This window comes from Microtus oregoni, unplaced genomic scaffold (assembly GCF_018167655.1).
Source record: "Microtus oregoni isolate MIOR12 unplaced genomic scaffold, Mior012 000000F_ref0000247, whole genome shotgun sequence".
Classification (NCBI taxonomy): Eukaryota; Metazoa; Chordata; class Mammalia; order Rodentia; family Cricetidae; genus Microtus; species Microtus oregoni.
The window spans coordinates 9,516,218-9,539,503 of NW_024543059.1; the positions used below are offsets into that span (position 1 = coordinate 9,516,218).

At 37.8% G+C, this 23,286-nt stretch overlaps 1 protein-coding gene across 5 annotated transcripts in view; it reads left to right on the plus strand.

Annotated features, from left to right (window-relative positions):
- Nucleotides 1–1,539: 1,539 nt before the first annotated feature.
- Nucleotides 1,540–23,286, plus strand: part of Grm5 (glutamate metabotropic receptor 5) — a 363,712-nt gene continuing 341,965 nt past the window's right edge. For 2 of the 5 annotated variants that reach the window (XM_041666697.1, XM_041667025.1), the window contains exons 1-3: nt 3,846–4,037; nt 13,191–13,335; nt 19,080–19,936. In XM_041666697.1, coding sequence (XP_041522631.1) covers nt 19,279–19,936 — 658 coding nt within the window. In that variant the 5' untranslated portion in view covers nt 3,846–4,037; nt 13,191–13,335; nt 19,080–19,278. Of the gene's footprint in view, nt 1,884–3,845; nt 4,038–13,190; nt 13,336–19,079; nt 19,937–23,286 lie in introns of those variants that run through there. The other 3 variants (XM_041666785.1, XM_041666947.1, XM_041666866.1) reach the window with 3 other exon arrangements.

Here is a 23,286-nt window from a genome sequence, read left to right on the forward strand (position 1 = left end):
AGGCTTTACCTACTTTTACAGTCATTTCTACGTGTGCACATTGCAGAGTAGGGTCTGCACATGAAAGAGAACATACTGATTTTATATTCCTGGATGTAGACTACCTAACTTAGTATTATACACTTGAGGCTCATGACTTCTTTTCTGTACATTTTATAATTTCAGTTTTCTTTATAGCAGAACAAAAGTCCACTATGTGCACGTACATTTTTATTGTTCATGGAGCCATTGCTACACATCTAGTCTGTTTCTAATTTTCTGTTGTTAATTGTCCTGATACATGTGTATGTGTGACTATCTCTGCAGTACAGAGAAATAGTCCATTGTAATGCTTAACACAGTGTGGTAGATGGGCACTTCCTTTTCCTCCTGTTGGATAACGGAAGTGATCAAAAAAATCATCTGTCTGTTTGCTAGGGTGCACCGACAAGTACAACTAACAACTGTTGTCCTTGAATTCAGTGTCATTCTCTTTTAATAGTTGACTCAGCTAAAGAAAGTACCCTGGCTCAGGATTTATCCTTACTGCATATACTGACCTTTTGGAACCCAATTTCTTTGGGGGAATACCTTGCTCAGCCTAGATATAGTAGGGAGGGCCTTATTCCTTTCTCAAAGCAAGGTGCTAGACTTTGTTGACTCCCCATGGAAAGCCTCTCCTTTTCTGAGGAGTGGATGGAATGGGAGAAGGAACTGGGATTGGTATGTGAAATGAGAAAAGATAGTTTTTTTTAAAAAAAATAAAAATTAAAAAAAGAGTAGCTGGCTCCCCCGATTTGTCCAGGCCATACTAGCATTATTAATAATTGCATTATTCCTTTGTTTAAATCACACAAGTAGTTTATAAAATTTTCTTTTATTTCTTTTTAAAATATAATATAAAGATGACCTCAGAATTTTTGATGGTCGTAGAATGACTAAGGGTAGCAGGGGGAGGGAAGTCAAGCCATTTGAGGAAGAAGAAAGACGCTTAAGTAAGTGCCAAAGAGGAAGAGTTTTAAATGGATGGACACAGAATCATTTTTAAGAAGTGCCTACAAATGCAAAATGACATTGCTAATGAGCAAAACTATTAAATTCAATGGTCTTTCTGACCACTAAGGTTTCTGAATCACCTTAGGGTTCCCTGACTTACTCTCTGTCTCTCTCTCTCTGTCTCTCTGTCTCTCTGTCTCTGTCTCTCTCTCTCTCTCTCTCTCTCTCTGTTTTTCCTCTGTCTCTTTATCTCTCTGTCTCTGTCTCTGTCTCTCTGTTTCTCGTTCCCTCCCTTTCTCCCCCCCTCCCTCCCTCCCTTCCTCCCTTCCTCCCTCCCTCCCTCCCTCCCTCCCTCCCTCCCTCCCTCTTTCTCCCTTCTGCCTTCCTGCAATAATGACACCCCTTCTCCCAATCACTGTCAGGAGTTTCAGTCAGTACTATCTTCAGAGAGAGGCTGATTATCTACCTGCTCCCCCATCTTTTCTCTGAGTGACATGCCACCACCCACGCCTCACAGTACAGCTCTGCTTCTCCATCTCTGGGTGGGAATGAGCTAGAGAGGAAGTCCAGGGCTACCCTGGCCTGAACCCTGAGCCCACGAGGCTTTAGGAGCAGTGCTCATTCACTGAGCCCAGGCGAGCCAGCGGCCCCAAGCCGCACTCTGCAGGAGTAGGAGCCAGTCCAGCGCTGCGCTTCCAGCTGCGTCTGCCTGGGCGCAGCACGTGCTCCAGGCGCTGGCGCGAGAGAGCGAGCGCCACCGCCGAGGGCCCCGCAGCCGTTCTGCTGGCTGCCACTACTGCTTCGATCGCAGCCACTAGCGCTTTAACAGCAGCCAAGGCCGCTACGAAAGCGCAGGGAGCTTGTAAGGAGCGGCTGGCCAGGGGAACAAGGCTCAGGGCGCGCACCTGGTAAGAACAGGGCTGTTTTTCTTTCTCTCAGCTGTAGAGTTACCAGGGATGTAGGATGCCGCCGGAGCCCCTCCCCCAGCACAGGGATGGAGAGTGAGCGAGCAAGGGGCGGGAGCTTGGACTAAAGGGACCCAGGACGGCAGGTAGTGGGCAGGTGGAGCCAGGGACACTAGGAGGTCCTGTAAGTTTAGGAAAGTCACGCTGCAAGGACATGTGCCCAGTAAATTAGACATGAATTTAGAGTAAGAAGCCTGAGCTTCTGTGGTATAGCTGAATGGGAGGTTTCGGAACATCTTTTTGTTTTCATTTGCGTAACTGAAGGATTTCAGTGGGCTTGTTTCCATAGAAAAATTACTAAAATAATCAGAGGCAGAAAAAAAAGAGCCAAATGAAGCCCCCCCTCCCCCGTCTCATGCTGGAGCATGTGCAATGATAAAGCATGCATTTAGCGAGGGAAGGGGATTTTAGATCGCTAAGCATATTAGATGTTTTGGGGGCTAATAAGAGCACTTGCTGATGCTGAACCCCAAAACGAGGGAAGAAAGGAGATTATGGCTGGTTTTGAATACCACTATTACAATTCTAAAATGACACTTACATGACTACAGAACCAAGAATGAGAGATTGTCTAGAATTAGCGACCCATTTAAGACGTACATCAGCACATCTGGACCTTAAAAACCAAGTTTATGTATTTCTTGTGCTGCAAGGAAGATATAAATACTTTTGTAATCCTTAATTTTCTGGTAGAACTTTCACAAAGGATCATGACAGAGACCATGGAGACCAAGAGAAAAGAGAAGGGAGTTGAACAGACTCAGTGAGCTGTGTGGGGTGGTATAGAAAGACTAGTTCTGGCTGTCAGATTTAGAATCAACGTTCATTCAGTCACACCGTGAGAAGCCCTGAGGTCATTGTCTAGGGAAATATGTGACCTTGAACAAGTCCATCAAGCACTGGATACTCCTTCTCTCCATCAGGAAACTGTAGAGAGTATTACTGCAGGTGGGATACTGACGTCTCATGGAATAGTGTGTGTTTGTATAGGACTGGAGACTTGTATAGGCAAAGGAAGAAGGGAGCACAGTCAGGACATACAGACAAAAGGATTGTGAAGGTGTTTTACCCCAAAGTATCATAAACGGTTGCAAAATTCTGACGGTTGTTGGGAGGATGCATGCTGAAAGGTTGGTGGGAAAGGGTGAGGCCAGCCAAAGATCCAGTCACCATGTGAAGATTCTGGAGTTCTGAGAGCTGTTTGGAGAGGCTCGGATACACAGAACTTTGTCATACATTTTTGGTGTTTTGTATATTTTGTTGCGCTGTTAAATAGCACTTGAAAAATATTTTTGTGACAAGCTACAAAGTTTTAATTTTTATTGAGGATTTGGGGATTTGAGAAGTTATCTAGAATTGATTATGGCAAGGAAAATGACACTCCTATTTCAAGGTTGGTCATTTGGTGTGTCAAAAGAGGGCATGGGGATGAGATAGGAACGCTCTGTAATATAAGCAGAGGAGGCAGAGGGGAAAGAGAGAGGGAACTGTGTCCTGGGACATGCATGTCTATACTCCCAGGGGCCAGCTGGCACCTATCCTGTCTTGATGCCTCTTTCACTCAAATGAAGAAGACCTGTCCATCCCTCCTCCTTGAATAGAGATTAAATCTTAGAATTCGGAAATTTGCATTGTAAATCCTGCCATGGTGAGTATTCACAAACTGCTCTCCCGGGTGCCCCCAGTTCTCCCACCAGCGTGAGTATCTGGCCTTGGAACTAGTCTACCCACCCTGATCTGCCCAGTAGTCTGTGTTCCTAAAGGAACTCACTGTGCCACTTGGTGGCACCAAAAAGTTGCGCAGAGAAGTCTTTTCTCTATAAATACTAACTACCACCCCTCCCTCCTCCGCTCTCTCCCCTGCTCCCCTTCCCCCCTTTCTTGGTAGAGGGGAAGATTGCTGCACACACCGCCCTCAGCTTGGCTGTTCTGGGCACTCTGAGCACAGGGGATGAGCTGGAGATCATCTTGGGATGGGGGAAAGCCCGGGACTCAGAAACCTGGCTCAAGCCCAATAATCCCAGCTGCTCAACTTTACTCCGGGGGTCTAGCTGGACAGCATCTCACTGCCTGCTGCGGGGCCGGGGCCAACAGGGGGTAAGCTTGCTATGTCTGTGTGCCCAGGTATCCCCAGACCTGAGAAGGATTTAGGATGCTGAGCCGCTCACAGTGTGTTTTGGAGGAGGGGATGCAGGTGGAGGGAGGGTGACCGGAGCTGAGGAGGTTCACAACTGCTTCTTTTATGGGAGGCTATCATTAATTAAACCTGTTGGTGGAAAAGGCGCGAGCAGGAGGGTAATGCTGGGGATTGATGCATGGGCTGAGATAGGGATTATGCATGCCTTTGGATCCCTATGCCTGAGCTTTGAGACGTCAGGAAAATGATTTAGAATGCAGATTGACTTAACCAAGCCATTGGAGGACTGAAAATTGAGAAAGCAAAGGTAGAGAAAGGACGGAAGGAGAAATACTTATGGATAGACTGGGTTCTCTTCCCGCAGCCGCTTTGCTTGAGGCAGGGAGAGGGGGAACAGCGGGAGGTGCTGAAATCACGTCTTGGGCTTCAATGCCTCTCTCTGAATGTCACTTTAAGCCCCCATGCGCTTTCTTTTCCATTGGATGGAGCTTCTCTTTCCGTCCAGACACAAAGCTATGACAGGGCAGCAGAGCAGTTTGCAGAGGAGGTAATGCAGACTACAGGGACATGTTGACAACAAACCAGGACAGTCCTACCAAGGCAAATGCTAGCCGGTGTTCTTAGTCTAACCCACACATTGGACCTCTCAGTGGGAAGTGACTGTTAGCCTAGAGGGTTCTCCACCTAGTTTTGCAATTTGTGGTTGTTCTAATTTCTCTCTAGAGCACAGGAAGTTGGAAAACAGACTTTAAGGAGGGGATCACAGATGTTTGTGTTTATTTAGTCAGAACCCTGGCATTGCTTCACCCGAACCAGTTCGAGTATCCAGGCAAGTCAGGAGTACTGGGCTCCAATTTATATCTTCATAAGAAATTGGTATTGGTCAGTGGAAAGGTGAATTCTCCTTTTCTTTCCATTTCTATTCCCAATCTTGAATTTTATTGTTTGAATTGCTTAAGGAGTGGGCTAATAGTGTTTTCCTAGTGCTAGCAGCAGGTTGTCTGTCTGGAACAGCCTCAAGAGCATGGCTAGCTCCAAGTTCATCTCCTTCCTCCATTGAGGATTTTCTCTGAGTTATTTTGCTCTTTATTGTGATTTCCAGAGGGCTTACTTAGGTGTGTCATCTTTCTTGTGTACGGTTTGTGCTCTTGCCTTATAGAGTGCAGGGAATTTTCTCCTTTAATTTCTCTGTTACTTCCCTGTAATTATATATTGAATTGTCAGTTGTGGATATTTTTGTCATTTGTGTATTCAACTTTCCATTTTTGAAGGATCACTGGTTTAGAACTGGAATCATTGGGTCTCAAACTCACTAGGTTAATGACATGCATGCCAGCAAGTCTGCAGCGTTTTCCTAGAAACCCTTTCAGCACCTTGGACAGGTCCGGACACACTCCATAGGCTGCTCTGAACACTTGCTGAGCAACCACTGCTTAGAAAATAGCTTTTCCTGGTTCTTTACATTTCATGAGTAAATGTGAAATTGATGTATTTTAACTGAAACCCCTAGAGCATTGTAGTATTGCATAGCAATGTTTATTCTGTGTGTTCTATGTTCAAAAAGAGAGGAAATACATTTTTTTTTAAAAAAAGAAGAAAAAAACTTTCAATAATTATTTAATATAGACCCTTATGAGATTATTTGGAGAAGGATGGTATTTGAATAGACCATGTGTTTGTTAAAATCTTCACTTATTATTAAAAGTAGACCTGGAGCTCTACCATCATTTCTTAGTACACATTATGGCTGTGTGAAAAGATACACAGGGTACCCTGGAAAATTCAGCCATAGATTTATGCTCACACCTAAAGATTATTGACAATTTTGGAATATTGAGTAATGAAACAGTGCTTTCATTTCTTCTGAGTTACTTTGTCATGTTTCCTGCTAGATCAGTTGACTTCCTACACATCTTTACATCTGTGAGTAAATGTCTTTCGTCATTCCTATTTTATTCAGCATGCATTGGACATTTTTGTGGGTATGTTACTATTTTCTCTTTCTGAAGAGTGATGGGAACTGGTCTGCAGTTATAAACTGAATTAAATCTGGGAGTGGGGATACATAAGTATAATCCCATGATTGGGGAGGTGGAAGTGGTAGGGACAAGAGTTCAAAGTCATCCTTAGTTATGAAGCAAGTTACGTGAAGACTTGTAACAAAAAGGAAAAGAAAAATCAGATGCCAGTAAAGAGAAGACAACACTATACGTTGAAATGATGACATTAAATAAATTGTAAAAAATACAATTAATTGTATTATTTGAGTAAAATATGTAGGCACGTTTTATCCAAGTTTTGCTAAATTCATGGAATAAAGAGACATACTTCTTTATATATTTTTGCTATTGGATTAGCACATGGACTTAAATTTTTATCTTTACATAATTTCTGTTTATATTACTTAAATACATTCAACTTAATCCTACTTTGTGAAAATATGAGGACTCTTGATACACACACACACATATATGTATGTATGAATGTATGTCAGTATATGTGGCTTGCTAAGGTGAAGTGGATTTGCTTGGGATCTTGGGATCTTGACACTGCATTATATAGAAGAAAAAGTTTTCTTGATTTGAAGTTATGTGTTTGGAAATATTAATCCTAATCCTAGGGCAGCTGTATTTCTGTTAGTAATTGAGATTAGAAGACATGAGATTGATATATCCAAAGAAGCAGTTTTTGTTCTTATTTTATATTCATACAACTGAGAAAGGAACATTTTAATTTTGAATTTTCAACTGTTTATAATCAAATAGTACCTTCTTAGTATTCCCATGTCCCATTAAAATAAAAGTATTTTAATAAAATGACATATCATAGGCTTGTTTTCATTGCTTCCAAATTAATGCAGAAGAGAAATGAATACATATTTTAATTTTAATGATATTATTTGAAATACACCCACAGACACAGACACACATACACACATATGTAAATATGTGTTTGTCTATAGACCTTCCAATAAAAGTTTTGTTGTAGACTAATGCTTGCCATGTTGAATACTGTTTATTTAGCACATTAGGCATCATATCAAGTATTAAATGTGTTATATTAGTTCACCATCAAAAAGTTATGAAAAATACTGTTTTTGTTTGTTGTTTTGAAAACTGAAGTTTTTCTTTCATTGTTGGAATATGAAAATGGGTACAAGAAATCAACCCTAACAATATATACATACTTCCGTGTGTGTGTGGGGATATTATGAAATAAATCCTTTTGTCATAAAATCAGTCTGCAGGTCATCTATTTTTGGAGGACCTTTCATGATGGTCCCCAGTGTGCTGAGGCTTGCAGTGTATTTTGGTAAAGAAGAATCTGCAACAAACTGCTTGGATGTGGATCTCATCTTTTTTTGAGTACCTATGTGAATTTAGAAACAGAATTAAATCATATATATCTTTAATATAGGCTTCACACACACACACATATATAAATAAATTTGGGTATTTGTTTATACACATATATAGGTGTGGGTACAAACATGTATAAATATATATACATATACATGTATAGACATATACCCACACAAACATATACATGCATGTGCATATGTGTATATATTTATAAACAAATACCAAAGTTTCCTTATTGGTAATTTTGGGGGAAGGTAAAATGATGAGAAACTAGTTGTTAAAATCCAAGTAATTTGCCTGAAATGTGGTTCAGAGTTTGTATGTAAAATCATGACTGTTTATTGTCTTTGGGATTTTGGATATAAAATTCTGTTTGCGTTCTCATGTTACTAATTTTCTCAACAGTGGATTTCATTTTGTTTTTCTTTGTGAAAAACCACATATAATGAAGAGATACTAGTTAACTTTTTTTTTTTTATATTTCACTGCTCAAACCATGACAAACCAGATGAATAAACCAAGAGACATTTGACTCCCAAGTTCTAGCTTTTGACATAATGTTATTTTGTAACCGGGATATATAGATGAAGGTTTCTTTTTCCATTCTACTAATCTGAGTCAGCACCAAATTCTTCTTCCACAGGGAGTGTGCAAATATTTTTTCTCAAACATTCAAGAATATTTAAAATTAGACATGCAAATTTTAGGAGATAATCAGAAATCAAAATGCTACATAATTGCAGTTTCAAATATCTTCTTTTTTTAGCCAAACTGTTCAAGAAAGTGAAAAAGAAGATGCAGAAGCAAAAGATATATTTTAAGTAGACATGATTTGCTGTCATTATAAAATGTCAGCTCTAGAAGATTTCTTTAGTGGTTACTTGTCCCAGTAGCTTTGGGTGTAGGTCATGGATGTTAAACTTTTGAGGCTATGTTTTTTTAAAAAAAATATAAAAAAAATATAATTGCAATGGCACTAGTGGGCAACATGACTATAAAATACCCATCATTTTATTTGATAAAAATCAAAATAACTTTAAGACCAATATGTCTTAATGTAACTTAATCCTTTAGGGATTAGGAAATAATACATTATTACTGATTTTTTAAAAAAAACAGTTAAATATGACTTTCAAATTGACATATGTAAAATACTATATAAAATAGCATTTACTATTCTGTTCAAGTTATATTGATTTCTACAACTAGGATGCAGCAGCCCCTGAAATTGCAAATGTATCCTAGGCTATTCTCACATTCTTTTATTATAATCTGTGGATTCTTACAATCATGCATTGGGAATGTAAAAGAAGACCTTAGAGTATCTCCGATGAGATTGTGTTTCTACAATGGAAATATCAGCCTTGGTAAAAAGATCATACAGAAGTACATATCAAAGTGAGGAAGGCACACTTGTGCTAACTTCCTTTGTATCACTGGTAGTTTCAGAGAATGACGAATCCTGATGCATTTCCCTGAGCTTCACTTTTTGTTACTATGATGTGGACATTACTTTGAGGACTTCCACGTGAATCTGTTTTTCAACTGGAAGCGATTCGCACCCACTAAGAACATTCAGGGATGTCTAGGGGTACATCTGGCTTCACAAATAAAATATTGTGTTACCGGCCCTTTGGCTCAATAGACAGAGAACAGTGATACTGTGAAATATCCTCCAATGGATAAGACATTATCCTGCTACAACAATCTTCACAACTGACAGTAGCACTGTGGTTAAGACAGAGCTAAATGATTCAGGTAAGCAAAATTAACTAATCTGATATACTTAATGTAGTTTTTAATGGCTGGACATAAGACAAACATTTAATGGACAGCTCAACCTCTAGAATGCTGTGTTGTCAGTCAATATGTGAACTCTAAACAATCAAACCACGAGGTCCTTCACAGGGCATTGCTACTTGATTATAATAAGCATGGGCATCAAGTCAGTTGGGTTTCTTTTCTGACTGTTATTTTTCATAGGTATGAAACCTAAAGAACATTTTGCCTGTAAATTTCCATACCAAAATGTATTAATATAGATAGTAATCATAATACCTTCTAGAGTTTTTGCAAAGCTTACATGAAATAGAATGTTTCCATATAACAATAAATAACAGCAATTAGTAAATAAATAGAGATCAATTTATAAAACTACAAAGTATATTTCTAAGCATCTCTTGAGTGGGTTTTGTTTTAGCAGGAAAAATATTTCTTTTCAGTCCTTGGAGATATGTCATAAATATTTAGAAAGCTTTTGGGGACTATGAAATGGTTAAAGCTTAAAATCACTGCTTGATAATAAAATTGAGACCAGTTAGAAATGGTGGATTGTGTTATTAGTACTTTTTTATTGCTTTGTTGCAAAAGGCTGTTTCAGGTCTTCATGGACTCCTAAACCCCTTGTTTAAATGATTTACAGTGATTTAGTGAGTTCCTGTCTATGGCTAGCACTTTTTAGCTGATGCATAAAATTGCAGATTTCATCTTTTTGTAGTGCCATTTATGGCTTTGGGAGGATTAAAATACGGCCCATTCTTTGTCTTCAGCTAAACAAAGAGGATGCTGTTCTCTCTCTTGTTTACAAGGTCACAGATGTATGCTTCAGATATGGATGACAGCAGAGCTTTCCCACATTGCATGGGTCTCAATATCATTATACTTCCGAGTGCTTCTTATCTACGTACACAGTTGTTTATTTAAAAAATGTATCGAAGGCAAACAGAGCACATGCAGTATTGACACCCTGTTTGTGATGAGGCTATGGCTCGTGTGGAAGGAATCTTGTTAGCGTTGACGTCCTGAGCTATGTGATTTGCTTTTGTGAGGATTAAGTTATATAAGAGACATCTGTGCCAGGAAGATGGTTGGGCAGTGAGAAGATTGTTGAAAATAAAAGACAATGTGAGCTATGAGTCTGATTACGTTGCCATTTGCCATTTATAACAAATTCTACCCACCATTTTCTCCTTTTTTAAATTCATTTAAGATATAAGACTGCATAGTTACTTAAGACAAATTACATATTTACATGTTAAATATGTCCACTGCTTTCTATGATGGACAATGAATTCATAAATGTAAAGGTGGATTAAAGTACTTGATTGCTTCTGATATTGCCCTGTTGAACAAACACACCATATAAATTAAACTATCCATATCCATTTTGAATGATAAATATCTTCAAATTTAGCCGGGCGGTGGTGGCGCACGCCTTTAATCCCAGCACTCGGGAGGCAGAGGCAGGCGGATCTTGTGAGTTCAAGACCAGCCTGGTCTACAAAAGCTAGTTCCAGGACAGACTCCAAAGCCACAGCGAAACCCTGTCTCGAAAAAAAAAAAACAAAACAAAACAAAAAACAAAACAAAACAAAAAAAAAACCATCTCCAAATTTATTAAAAAATTTAGGCCTATACTGTTTTAAATATTTTTGGTCATTGTTTGAGGCAATACCTTCCCATTATCCATAGCAAGGACTTATTTTTCTCATCAACTTACCACCCTTACAGACCAGAAGCTACAACACACACACACACACACACACACACACACACACACACACACCCCACCACCACCACCACCATCATCATCATCATCTTGTTTTGAGATGATGTATTTTACTTTGTATGAAATGAGGATCATCAGTTACTGTTTTCTGATTTATTTGCTGATATTCTTTGATGATTTCAAACATACAGGCAAGGAATTAAGTACTGAGACTGGATCTCTAGAACTAACATCAAAAGCCTAGTGTAGTGATTCCCACATGTCACTCTGTCACTTCAGCACTGGTGGTCAGGGACAAGGAGATCCCAGGGACTCACTATCCAGTCAGTCTCTCAGAAATCATGATTTGTTCCCAGGTTCAGGGGGGGACCCTTTTTCTTTCCCAATAAAAGTACATGAAGAAGATTGCGGAAGACAGTCTGTTCTCAGCCTCTGGCTTCCACATAGGTATTTATGGGGGTACCGCTCCCATACACATATATTCACACATACAACTCCCAGCTCTACACATTCAAAGAAACAGATGTTCTAAATCTAAACCATGGCTCTGCTACTAACTTGCTCTTGAAGCATGGACAAAGAATAAGGTATCTCTGAGCATCAGATCTACCATAACAAAACTGTATGACAGGTAGTTACAATGCCAATTATTGTAACAACTGGATAATATTTAAAGTCAGAAAACTAAGCAAGATGTATTTTTCTGTCAGTTTTGCCATTAGATAGGAGATTTTCATGTCAGGCAAGAGTTATACCACTGAACAACATATCCTGCCCCATCTGTGTATTTATATTATTATAATCATTGCCACCATCATCAAAAGACCTATTATAGCAAGACATTTTAAATACACTGTATAACAAAGAACAAAATATATCAGGGAAAGGACTTAATATCAATAGAATATTAACATATATATATAATTAATGTTGTTTACTTAGAACATTATAAGGAATAAATTGTATAAAAATGATCAAAGTTGAATTTTTGTTGCACTCTGATCCCAGTCTGGTATTCATTAAATAATATCAATGGGTCTCAGTAGTGTGGAATCATATACGAGACACTCTCTAGTTACATGATTCTGTCTTACTTAATTTGTTGAAAATGTGAGGGGAATATTCAAAGTTCTCTGCTCATTTCTCTAGACTGATTCTAATCTTTGAGGTCCTGTGATGGCCAAGACTACAGGGCAGAGGGGGGTGACTGTGATATACTTCTCAGTAAGGAGGAGAGGTTATCATGGAATCTTGGCAGGTAGTCAAATATAAGGTGATACAGAGAGAATAAATTTTATATTTTGCACGTTTAGTATTTATCAGACATTTAATTCTATGCAAGAATTGCATCAAATTATGCTCAGGGTACCACATATTCAACCCTTTATAGGTTTTAAATTTGTTGTAGCTGCAAAGTTGTGTAAAAAGCCACCACATTAGATTAGGATTAAATACCATAAGAAAAGCATAAAGAGTGGTTAGAGAGAAAAATAATATGAGAAAAAAGTTTTCCACATGTGCTCAGAGGCCATGGGAAGCAGGATATCTTAGATTTTGGAAAGGAAGTATTTTAAAATATTTCATTCAATTTCTCTTAGAACATATGGGTATGGGTAATTATCTTAGGCCATTGTTAATAAGGGTGTAAGTCTCAGCAACACCAGCTGGCCAAAGGTCCACAGCCAATAGAGAATAGTTCCAAGATTAACACTGATTCTCCTGGATTCTAAGTCTATACTTTCAACTCTGTGACAAATGTCATTGTAACAAATCAAACTAAAGGTCACAACCCATATGAACAAAGCCACTGGAACAAAGTAGACAAGAACAGATTTAACTTGATTAGTAAACCCCTAAGGAGGAGCAGGTGGATGAGCTTGGGTGAGTGGGAATTCAAATCACCAAAGAGACTGCAGCAGAAATTGAGGAGGGATTTGTAACCTTCAAACTTGAAATATTCTAACCATACCAATAAACTTGGAAACTTAGAAATTAATTTATGCCCATTCATGACATTTAATGAAAACCTAATCATGCATTTTTTTATTTATTTCCAATATGATATGACTGTACTGTGCTATATAACTCTCCACACCAAAAACACAAACTTGAGGTGAGAAGGTTTCTGATCCTAATACTGTTCAGCCTCCTTTCTAGTTTGTCTTCGTCTCTATATATTTGGACCTTTGGAATCCCGTGCAATGCAGCTTGTGTAACTACCTTTTTGCTTTTTTGCTTCCTAGGTGATTTCATCCAGTTTCTTGGTTTACAAAAAAGGATATCCATACGCCGATGCCCCCCACATTTTATATCAACAAGTGAGACCTCTCTGGGGAAACTTAGCCTTGTATATTCAGCTTCTTTATCTGCATATGTTCATGAATTTGAGTAAGTATATGAAACACAGCCTCTTTTGTATCCACCAAATGTGCTGGCTGTGCTTCTTCAACTAAATGAGGAAACTAGTCTGCAGGTGCCCAGGCTGAAATCCTCAGCTCCCTCATTCTCCCTGAAGCCTCCTTGCCTTCTCATCTTAGGTCATCTGACAGCAAATTCTTTCATTTTACATTCCAGATCCCACAGAATCTCTCTTGTGGCCTCATCTACCATCCAGCCACTACCGTCTGATCGATTTCCATAGATTCTTCCTTGCTTCCCCACCATCTGCCTTTGTGGTCTTTCTCTTGATCAAATGTAAGGCAGAGTGTAACCCTTCTTTGTTGAGAACCATCCCAGAAAAACATTGCCATACAATGTTAAAACCATGGAATTTTGAAGTCTAAACAGGCTTACCATGATCACAGAACCTCACAGAGTAACCACTGCTTCCCTCTCACTTTCCAGCAAGTACACTGATTCTTTAGTATTCTCCAAGACACTAAACAAAATTCTGTCTCTGAAACTTGATATTTGCTTTAACCCTTGTCTGGGATGTACTTATCCTAGATGTTTTCCTGATGAAGCCTTTGCTTAAGCACATATTAGTTGAATATTACCTTATAAATTTATATTATTGTCAGCATTATTTAACACTTGTTACTTCATGTCTCATTCTATTGTCCTGTGATTTTATGCTTCTTTCCGTTTCAGGACTCTGTTGCATAAAGACTTTCATCAATTTATCTTGTTTATCATCTAACAACTCCTTCTACTGTTAGCTTGGTATAGGCTCCATGAGATAATGAACTTACTCTGTCCAAAATGGAACACTCAAGGTATAGCAGAATGTTTGGTCCAAAGTAAACCACTCAGTAACTAGTTATTGACCAGATAAGTGATATTGATATATGTGATGTGTTCTCTACTTGTCTATTGGCAATTTACCCACTATTATTTTCTAGTATTTTGGTAGCATAAAGGATAATATTTTTGTGAAGTCTTATAATAATCTGAAATGTAATACATTTCTTCTAAGTTTCTAAACCATAATATTTTTATGTGGGGGGAGGGGTCCTAACCGTGTATGCAGGAACGGACTCAGAATGGAATACAGAGAAGGCCATCAGGTGTCCTATCCTCATTCCTTTGAGAAAAGATCTCTCACTGGATCTGGAGCTCACTGGTATCCCAGAAATCTTCCGGTATCTGTCCTCCTGAAGTTTCAGACATGTGAGAGTCTGTGCCGAGATTTTTATGAGCACTAGGGATTGAATGTAAGTTCTTATGCTTGCAAAGAAAGGAGACCTTTACATACAAAGCCACCCTCTAGATTCAGTAACTTATCCTAACCATAATTTCTATGCATCTGGCATCATAAAATGGATATGACACTTCTGTTGCTGTGCTGGAAACCATGACGAAGACCTACTTAGAGAGAAAGCATCTATTTGGCTCTCACTTCCAGATCACTGTCATTGAACGTAATCAAGGCAAGAACTCAAGGAAGTAACGAGGGATGAATTCAGCTTGCTAGCATGACTATTTTCCTGGTTTATACTTAGCCAGTTTTCTCAAACTGACCTGAACCATCTGCCTAAGGATGGTATCACTCACACTAATCATTAATCAGACAATTTTTTGAAAATGTGGAAAATGGGCACCCTAATCTAGGTAACCCCTCAGTTAAGATTCCCTCAGATGACTTTACACTATATAATGTTGATAGTTAAATCTAATTCAGACAATACACACACAACATGTGTGTATGTATTTCCTTATAGTAGTCAAAATACTTTAAACAATCTATCGCTTCTCTTTACTGAATCATCACCCCCCCCCCGACCCACTGGAGGGCTTTCACTCTTTAAATTACAAAGCAACTCTAAGAGTTTTTGTAACCTTAGAACATTTAAGGTGTATCTGTATGATCCCTCTCATTTTCATTGCCTTTGTTAGTATAGCTTTTACAAGAATGGGTAATAAGGCAAGAGAAGATATAAGAAAGTATATTTTAGAGTAATAAGAAATAAACAATTGTTCTTTACCATTTTAGAAGTTATCAGTTAACTTATCAAACTCACATATTATATATATACATATATATATTTGTGAAATAGAGATAATGAAATAGTTTTTGCAAAAAAATCTTAGATTTTTAAATAGTTTGTTGACATAATCAGCAATGTACACACATACATAAGATATAACTACTGAATCAAATATTATCAAAATGTATAAAATAAATATATTTTCAATAAAGGTAGATATTTTTCCTTGTGCAATGTAGAAGACCTTGGATATGCCTCTGGATGTATAGTGTTGGGACCATCCTGTGTTCCTTGATATCACTTGATATCACTCACTCTGTAAGTTGTTTCCTTTCATTGCTTTTCCCCCCTGAAATCTGGTCTTAGGGGGAGCTCTTCTTAGCTCCACTTTTGATAGGTTTCTATTTGCTCTTCAGATGGTTTCATGCATTCCAGATTTTATATACTGGCTGCTCTGCATTTACGTCTCAAACTAAAACTATCTTCTAAGTCTCACATCCCTTTTCTACTTGACATCTGTTCCTGGACACATCAAAAAATGTTTCAAGTTTAAAATATTCAGAAGAAAATAGTTATTTTTCTTCTGCTACTCTGGCTCACTTATCTGTCTATCTCATCTATATTAACTGTATCAAAAAAAGGTAATTTCATAGGCAGGATTTCAGGGGCAGATTAACCTTCTTCCATCTCTACTCATATCTAATTCATCAGCACACCCAGAGGATTCTTCTTGGAAGTTATATCTAACTGTGTCGACTTCTTTCTATTTTTACTGTTATCAGTCGTGACGGAGCCTCTGTTATTCCACCTAGATTACTATAAGTCTTCTAATCGGACTTCTTGGGTCTGTTATCCAGAATATCCTGCTAGCCAAAGGCTCCTAAACTTGAATATGCTTGTCATTTGCTTACAGCTTCAGAATGGAATTTAGTGGCAATTCACATTAAACACTAAGAGATCCAACGTAGTCTGCCTCTTCTTTAGCCTGAGAAGCTAATGCCACGATTCCATCTCTCTTGGTCTTTAGGTCCTAGTTGTCTTTCTACATGAACATCATTTTTTTTTCTTGTTAACTTTCTTTGTATTCATTAAGTGTCCACGGATGCCATTGCTTGGGGTATTGACTAGTAAAGTAAGTCTGTGAGTATCAGGAGAATATATACCATTATATATTGTAAATATTTAATTGTAAGAGAGGTACAACTATACATACAAGCCATTGAACGGGTGTAATAAGTGCTTCAAGAAAGGCAATAATAATTATTAATGTGCATCACTGCACAACGTTTTCACATAGCTCCTACCTAGTAGTTAAATATTGTTTGAAAATGTCATAAAATTAATTTGACATATAAAATGGTGGCAGCAGTACTTAAATATGTATACCATATCTTGTTATATATGGCTTTGCTAAAACAACTCTCTAACATTGGATTGAATGCTCATTTCATGTTGTTGATAGGTCATTTCTAGCTTTATATTCGTTCTTTTTTTAATTAATTAATTTATTTATTTATTAAAGATTTCTGTCTCTTCCCCACCACCGCCTCCCATTTCCCCCCTCCTCCCCCAATCAAGTCCCCCTCCCTCATCTTTAAACATAATTCTTTGAGATTTTTTCATCGCGCACCCCAATCTTGTTAATTTCTCAGTCTCTCTATATCTGCTCCTCAACCCTGCAGCCTGCTCCCCAAAATTAGTTAGAAACAAAACAAACAAACAAGCAAAAAAATCCACCTCATTCCTCTGTTATTCCATTATTTCTTCATTCATTCTAGTAGCTTTGGAAGCTGTGTTGTGTCATGCAGTATAACCCTATGTCCAATCAGCCTGACCCACAAAATATTCATTGTAATGAGTCATTAACAGATCTGGTGCACACCATCACCACTGGACCATCACCAAAACTCCCCTGGGATATCCTGCTGCTGCCCCAAGTCAGGAGATACTTTGGGTAACCTTCTGCAGGACCAGTCTGTTCACTCACTCTGGCAGGTCATAGACAGGGTAGATGTTAGGATGGGCCAATCAAGGCTGAATTGTTCCATCAAGACCATGGGGACCATCCTCTCAGGTGAGGGTAGAACCAGCTCTCCTAGGCCCATATCATCATGACCAACTCTCCCACATCTATGGTGAAGAAGGGTGGGACTATCTTTTCTGAGTGCAGTGGCCAGCTTGTCTATGGGGGCAGGGCCAGCTCTTTTGTAGCAATGGCCATCAAAGGGCAAGGTCAGCAATCACAGGACCAGTAAGGGACAGGATGACTCAGCATGGCCTTCGGATTTCAGCATGCATGGTTTCTATTACCCCCTATGGTATGATGTGCCATAGACACCATCACAGATCCCAGCTACAGAATGAACATGGGCTCAAACATGTCCTTGGCAGCAGCTTGAGATATGATGTCACCATGGCTCTTGTGGGAGTACAGACTACTCAGATCATCATGGTCCTGGTGACAGCAAGGGCCTTGGACACCAACATGGTCTCAGGTTCTGTCCATATCCCAGACATCTGTTCAGCACCCCATGGCCACAGGAGCCATGGACATCAACACAGACCCTGGCTCAGATGACATCATGACCCCATGTAAACCACAGGATACTTAAATCAGAATTGTTCGTGGTGGTATGGCCCTCAGTAACCAACATAGGCATAGGTTGCCATAGGAGTACCATTCAGATTGTCAGAGAATTATCTGTCTTCACCGTCTAAGCACAGAATTTCATTTTAACCTCAGTAACAAAAGAGATTCTGTTGGGAATATATATAGCCCTGGTCAATTTCAAATATTTGAAAATATTATATATTTTTGGTGATGACCTTAAGGCCAGTCTAGCACATATTATCAAAATTTATCAAATTGGATACTTCTTGTTCTGTGATGTTAAGAATGTTACTAATAATTCTTTATATCAGAATTTGTAAATTATTTCCCCTAAACTTGAGTGCCGCATTATTCATGCTTGATTATAGCACTTTGCTTTGTAATGTTCAAACCTTCTCCTCACCCATCCTTGATATATTTTACATATTAAATGTACAAAATGCTTGTATATCAGAGAATCCTTATTCAATATACTTTACACTGCATCAAGGCAGAAAATATACATGATTTTAATGTTTTGTTTTGTTGGCTGTGGGGATGGTAGAAATGGAATTAGGGTCTTGTGTAGACTACTCACTCAAGCACTCTACCACTGAGTCACATCTAAACTCTCTAATGAACACTGCTTTAACAAATGAATAGTTAGCAAAAGTTCAGTAGTGAGATTTGGAAAGACTTCAGATCTGATTCCTGTTAAAATAAAAATCAAAACTGGATACAGTCTTACTACCCAGAGATCACTCACCAATCTTCAAAAGTATTTAAGGACCAGTGTTTTCAGGATATTTAGTTCATAGAATAGCTTGAATAATTAGATGCTGTTTTTCACAGGTGTTTTTTTGCTGTATATCCCATTTGGTTTTCTGTATTCCAGATTTACAAAAGGAAAGTATTAATGTAAAGATGTCAAAACCAAGAAACTGACGCAGAGACAAAACAGAACACACACACACACCAAATCCCCACATTTTTCAGTTCTAGTTTTTCAATCTGTAATATCAAATCCATCTGTTTTTCCATTAATACGGATGTTCAGAGTGTATATGGAATAGTATTTATTATGTTAAATCTCATGTTTCTCACTATTTTTTCAGGTAATGAAGATCATGATCACATGGATGCATTTAACTAGAAGCTATCTGGGGACCTTGTTACTTTTTAGAGTATATATCTAAATTGCTGCTGGATTCCATCAATGTGCCGCTCAACGCAGGGTGACATTTGATTACTCCTATTGGAAATCTGAATTTCTTCCACCATGATGTCTTTATTAGCTTGAATTCCTCCCCTAAAATGGTCCTTCTGTTGATCCTGTCAGTCCTACTTTTGAAAGAAGATGTCAGAGGGAGTGCACAGTCCAGCGAGAGGAGGGTGGTGGCTCACATGCCAGGTGACATCATTATTGGAGCTCTCTTCTCTGTCCACCACCAACCAACTGTGGACAAGGTTCATGAGAGGAAATGCGGTGCAGTCCGTGAGCAGTATGGCATCCAGAGAGTGGAGGCCATGCTGCATACCCTGGAAAGGATCAATTCAGACCCCAATCTCTTGCCCAACATCACACTTGGCTGTGAAATAAGAGATTCCTGCTGGCATTCAGCGGTGGCCCTGGAGCAAAGTATTGAGTTTATAAGGGATTCGCTCATCTCTTCAGAAGAGGAAGAGGGTTTGGTACGCTGTGTGGATGGCTCTTCTTCTTTCCGCTCCAAGAAACCCATAGTGGGAGTCATTGGGCCTGGCTCCAGCTCTGTGGCCATTCAAGTCCAGAATTTGCTCCAGCTTTTCAACATACCTCAGATTGCATACTCTGCAACCAGCATGGATCTGAGTGACAAGACTCTATTCAAGTATTTCATGAGGGTCGTTCCTTCAGATGCGCAGCAGGCACGAGCCATGGTGGACATAGTGAAGAGATATAACTGGACCTATGTCTCAGCTGTGCACACAGAAGGTATGTGATTTCCTCTATACATATTAAATATGCCACAATATTTTGAAATACCTCTCACTTAAATTATCAGTTATTGCATGCCTAAAATATTTACCAGTGTGGGTATTTTGAGATGCCTCAACATCACCAGTATGATAAAAAGGACCATGTATTTACACTAACATAATCATTTATATGTCTATCACTTGTTAAAGAGCAAGATATGTTTTTCAATAGGGATTGTACTATTTCAAATTCTGCTATGATGATGATTATTTCTAAAGGTTTATTTTCATTTTTCTGGATCTTCATTTAGTATCTCACATATTCAACATTCTATCATTTTTTTCTCTTGTTTTTATAGTCGAAGGGAAGTAGACAGAAAGATATCTAGTAAGGAATGTAGCTTAGCATGCTGTTATGAAGAAGGGTCAAACAGTGTAAACTTTAAATTATTTGTTATATAGAATGCTTAGCTAAATCCATAATAATAAGAAGAATGAATTAGTTTTATGCTTGTGTAGAATATATTTGGGAACTATAATTTTCAATACAATAATAATGTTTTTTAAATTTATTGGTTTGTTGTATTAAAAATATAGTAATAAGGGAACACCTGAAGCACAATTTATAAGTTAACATAAATTATATTTGTTACTAGCAGTGTCTTGAACTGAATGTGCATATGCAACTTTTCAATCTGTTTGTTTAAGACTGTTCATTTTTTGTTGACCTATAGGACTTATGTGATCTAAGTATTATTGTAATAGTTTTCTTAGGGCAACAAAGTGCACATAATCAGCAAGCATAAACGCATACTGGAGGAAAAAACAAATTCTTCTTAAAAATCACCACACACTTAGAATACAGAAGACTTAAAAATCTTTGAAAATGTATCATTGGAACACGAACAATATTGCAAGATGTGGTGGTAATTTATTGGGAAATTAGTGAATTTATTTTGGGGAGTTTATATCAGAGTTTTGGACAGTTTAGCTAATTTAGATATAACAAACTTCTTGCTATCAACTAGTGTAATAGCATGCCCTTCACTGTATAGGCCCTTAGTCATAATACTTAGCGTAGTACAAATGTAAAATAGGCTTCCAGATGAATTGACATTTCTCTAACTTTGAAAGTTTTCAATTGTAAAGTGATAGTTTATTTCGAAACATGGATGTGTGGCAATTCTGTGTAATACAATGTATAGGCTAGGATTTCTTTGGTTTTACTTTTCATAGAAAAAATATGTTCCTTTTACTGGGGAGCCTGTGATAAACATCAAACTCGGGGTCTTGCCCATTGCAAATGTTCACTGAGCAATGTTCTATCAAGGCACATAATAACCTTTCCTTTTGCATCCATCTAATGCTGAGATTTTTAAAATCTGTTTTACTTGATTCTCACAACAATCCAGTGACACAGTGTGTTCATATATTTTATGCGAATTTTAAGATTCAAAATCTTCAATGAGCTTGAATAATTACTAAATATATACCTAATAGTAAATTTAGAGCCAGAACTATAGTACTTAACTAACTTAGAGTTCTATATACCTTTACAATTTAAGAGAATCCAATGGTCTAATGCTTTGGGTATATGTTCATAGATCACATGCTTGTTAAAGGCAAATATATGCAAGTCCTCTTGATAGTTCTGTGTATCAAAATCTTCTATGAATATTCAGTTCAGCAAAGAGGATGAGGCACACACACAGATACTCATGTAACCATAACTCAAAATGGCAGAAAGTTACAAGGAATGCCTCTAAAGTACATTGATAAATGATTACACTAACTTTTCTGTTATGTTGGAAGTCTAGTGAGAATCTGATGTTCTACTTTTAACAAGGAGAATACTAATACTTGCTTAAAATGAAACGCAAACACAGAAAGCAATGGCTTTCAGTCAAAGACATGATAAAGTAGAAGATGGAGCACACTTCAGTCTTCAGAAGTGTAAGGTTTGCACACCATGGAGGAGAGGCTAAGTTAAGATCTGCTTCCAGAGAAACTAATCTTTACATTTGCATTTTACAAATACTAATCCTTGTTTTAGTCTAAATTGGCACCAGTGCTCAATAAGTAATTTACTAAAGTACATGATGATGTCTTCACACAGCCCACTATTATACACCTATTAAAATGAATGACAAGCTTTGTTTGTTAATGAGTAAGAGTATTCAGGGCTAGAACAACTTTAAGTGAAAAGTAAGGTATGGCTCTTCATATTTGGGATTCCGTATATATGAATTATTTGTCTACATTTTCTTAGAATAGCTAACTGTAACGAGCAAAACTGAAAAAAATCTTATTCTGTGAGGAAATTTAAGTCAATAGGGAATATGACAGAATGAAAGATTTATTTTTCATGGAAGAATTAGCATACACTTATTCAATGTTCTATGATACACAAATTGCCTATTGTAGCATATTAATTAGAATAAAGTATTTTGTTTGAGGGAAAAATAAAGCAATAGAAACTGTGTTAATAAATACATACAAAATATAGTATAATACAAACAGGAATTTGGAGATCCAGGTTTGAATGTTCACATATTAAAATTAATGTTGTAGTTTTTTTGATGATTTCAGAAAGAACTTTGCTTACGAACAAGAATTTGGACATGGGCAAATGAGTCATGATATCTTTTTGTTTGTCCATGTAGTAGTTGAGTGGTATAGATGTTCGCAAAGCAAAACTGGAATCCAGTCAGAAAATCTTTGAGTCAAACAAGATTCAAGTGTATTGGATTGTGTGGGAACTCTCTAATATGATGTCTCTTGTTCGGTTACTTGGTCCTTTAGAAAGTTTCTTTGAGATTTTTCATAAGTGAAAATGCCAATTCATGCTCTCTTCTGTCTGTCTACTTACCTGTCTCCCTATCTATTTATCTATCATCCATCTATTCGTGGTTCTCAACCTTCCTAATGTGTGACCCTTTAATTTAATTCCTTATAGTGTGGTGACCTCAAAACATAAAAAAATATTTTCATTGCTACTTCATAACCATAATTTTTCTAGTTACGAATCATAATGTAAAAAATCATGTTCTCTAATGATCTTAGGTGAGCCCCATGACCCTCAGGTTGAGGACTCAGGATCTATAACCTCTGTATGCACCTCTATCTAGATTGAGATCATTTCCTGCAGTTTCAGATCAATTGGTCTCTAGACCTCTCCATTTATTCTAATATTCTAATAAGCTGTCGTCTTTTGCTCAGTTGACTGTTATTGAAAAGTACAAAAATTTCCTGATGCTTTTATGTGTTCTATCAATTACAAAAAGATAAACTATTTTTCTAAAGTGCTTTGTCTTCAAATGACCCATTTACCCCATGCTTAAACATGACAGCACTGTATCCACTAAT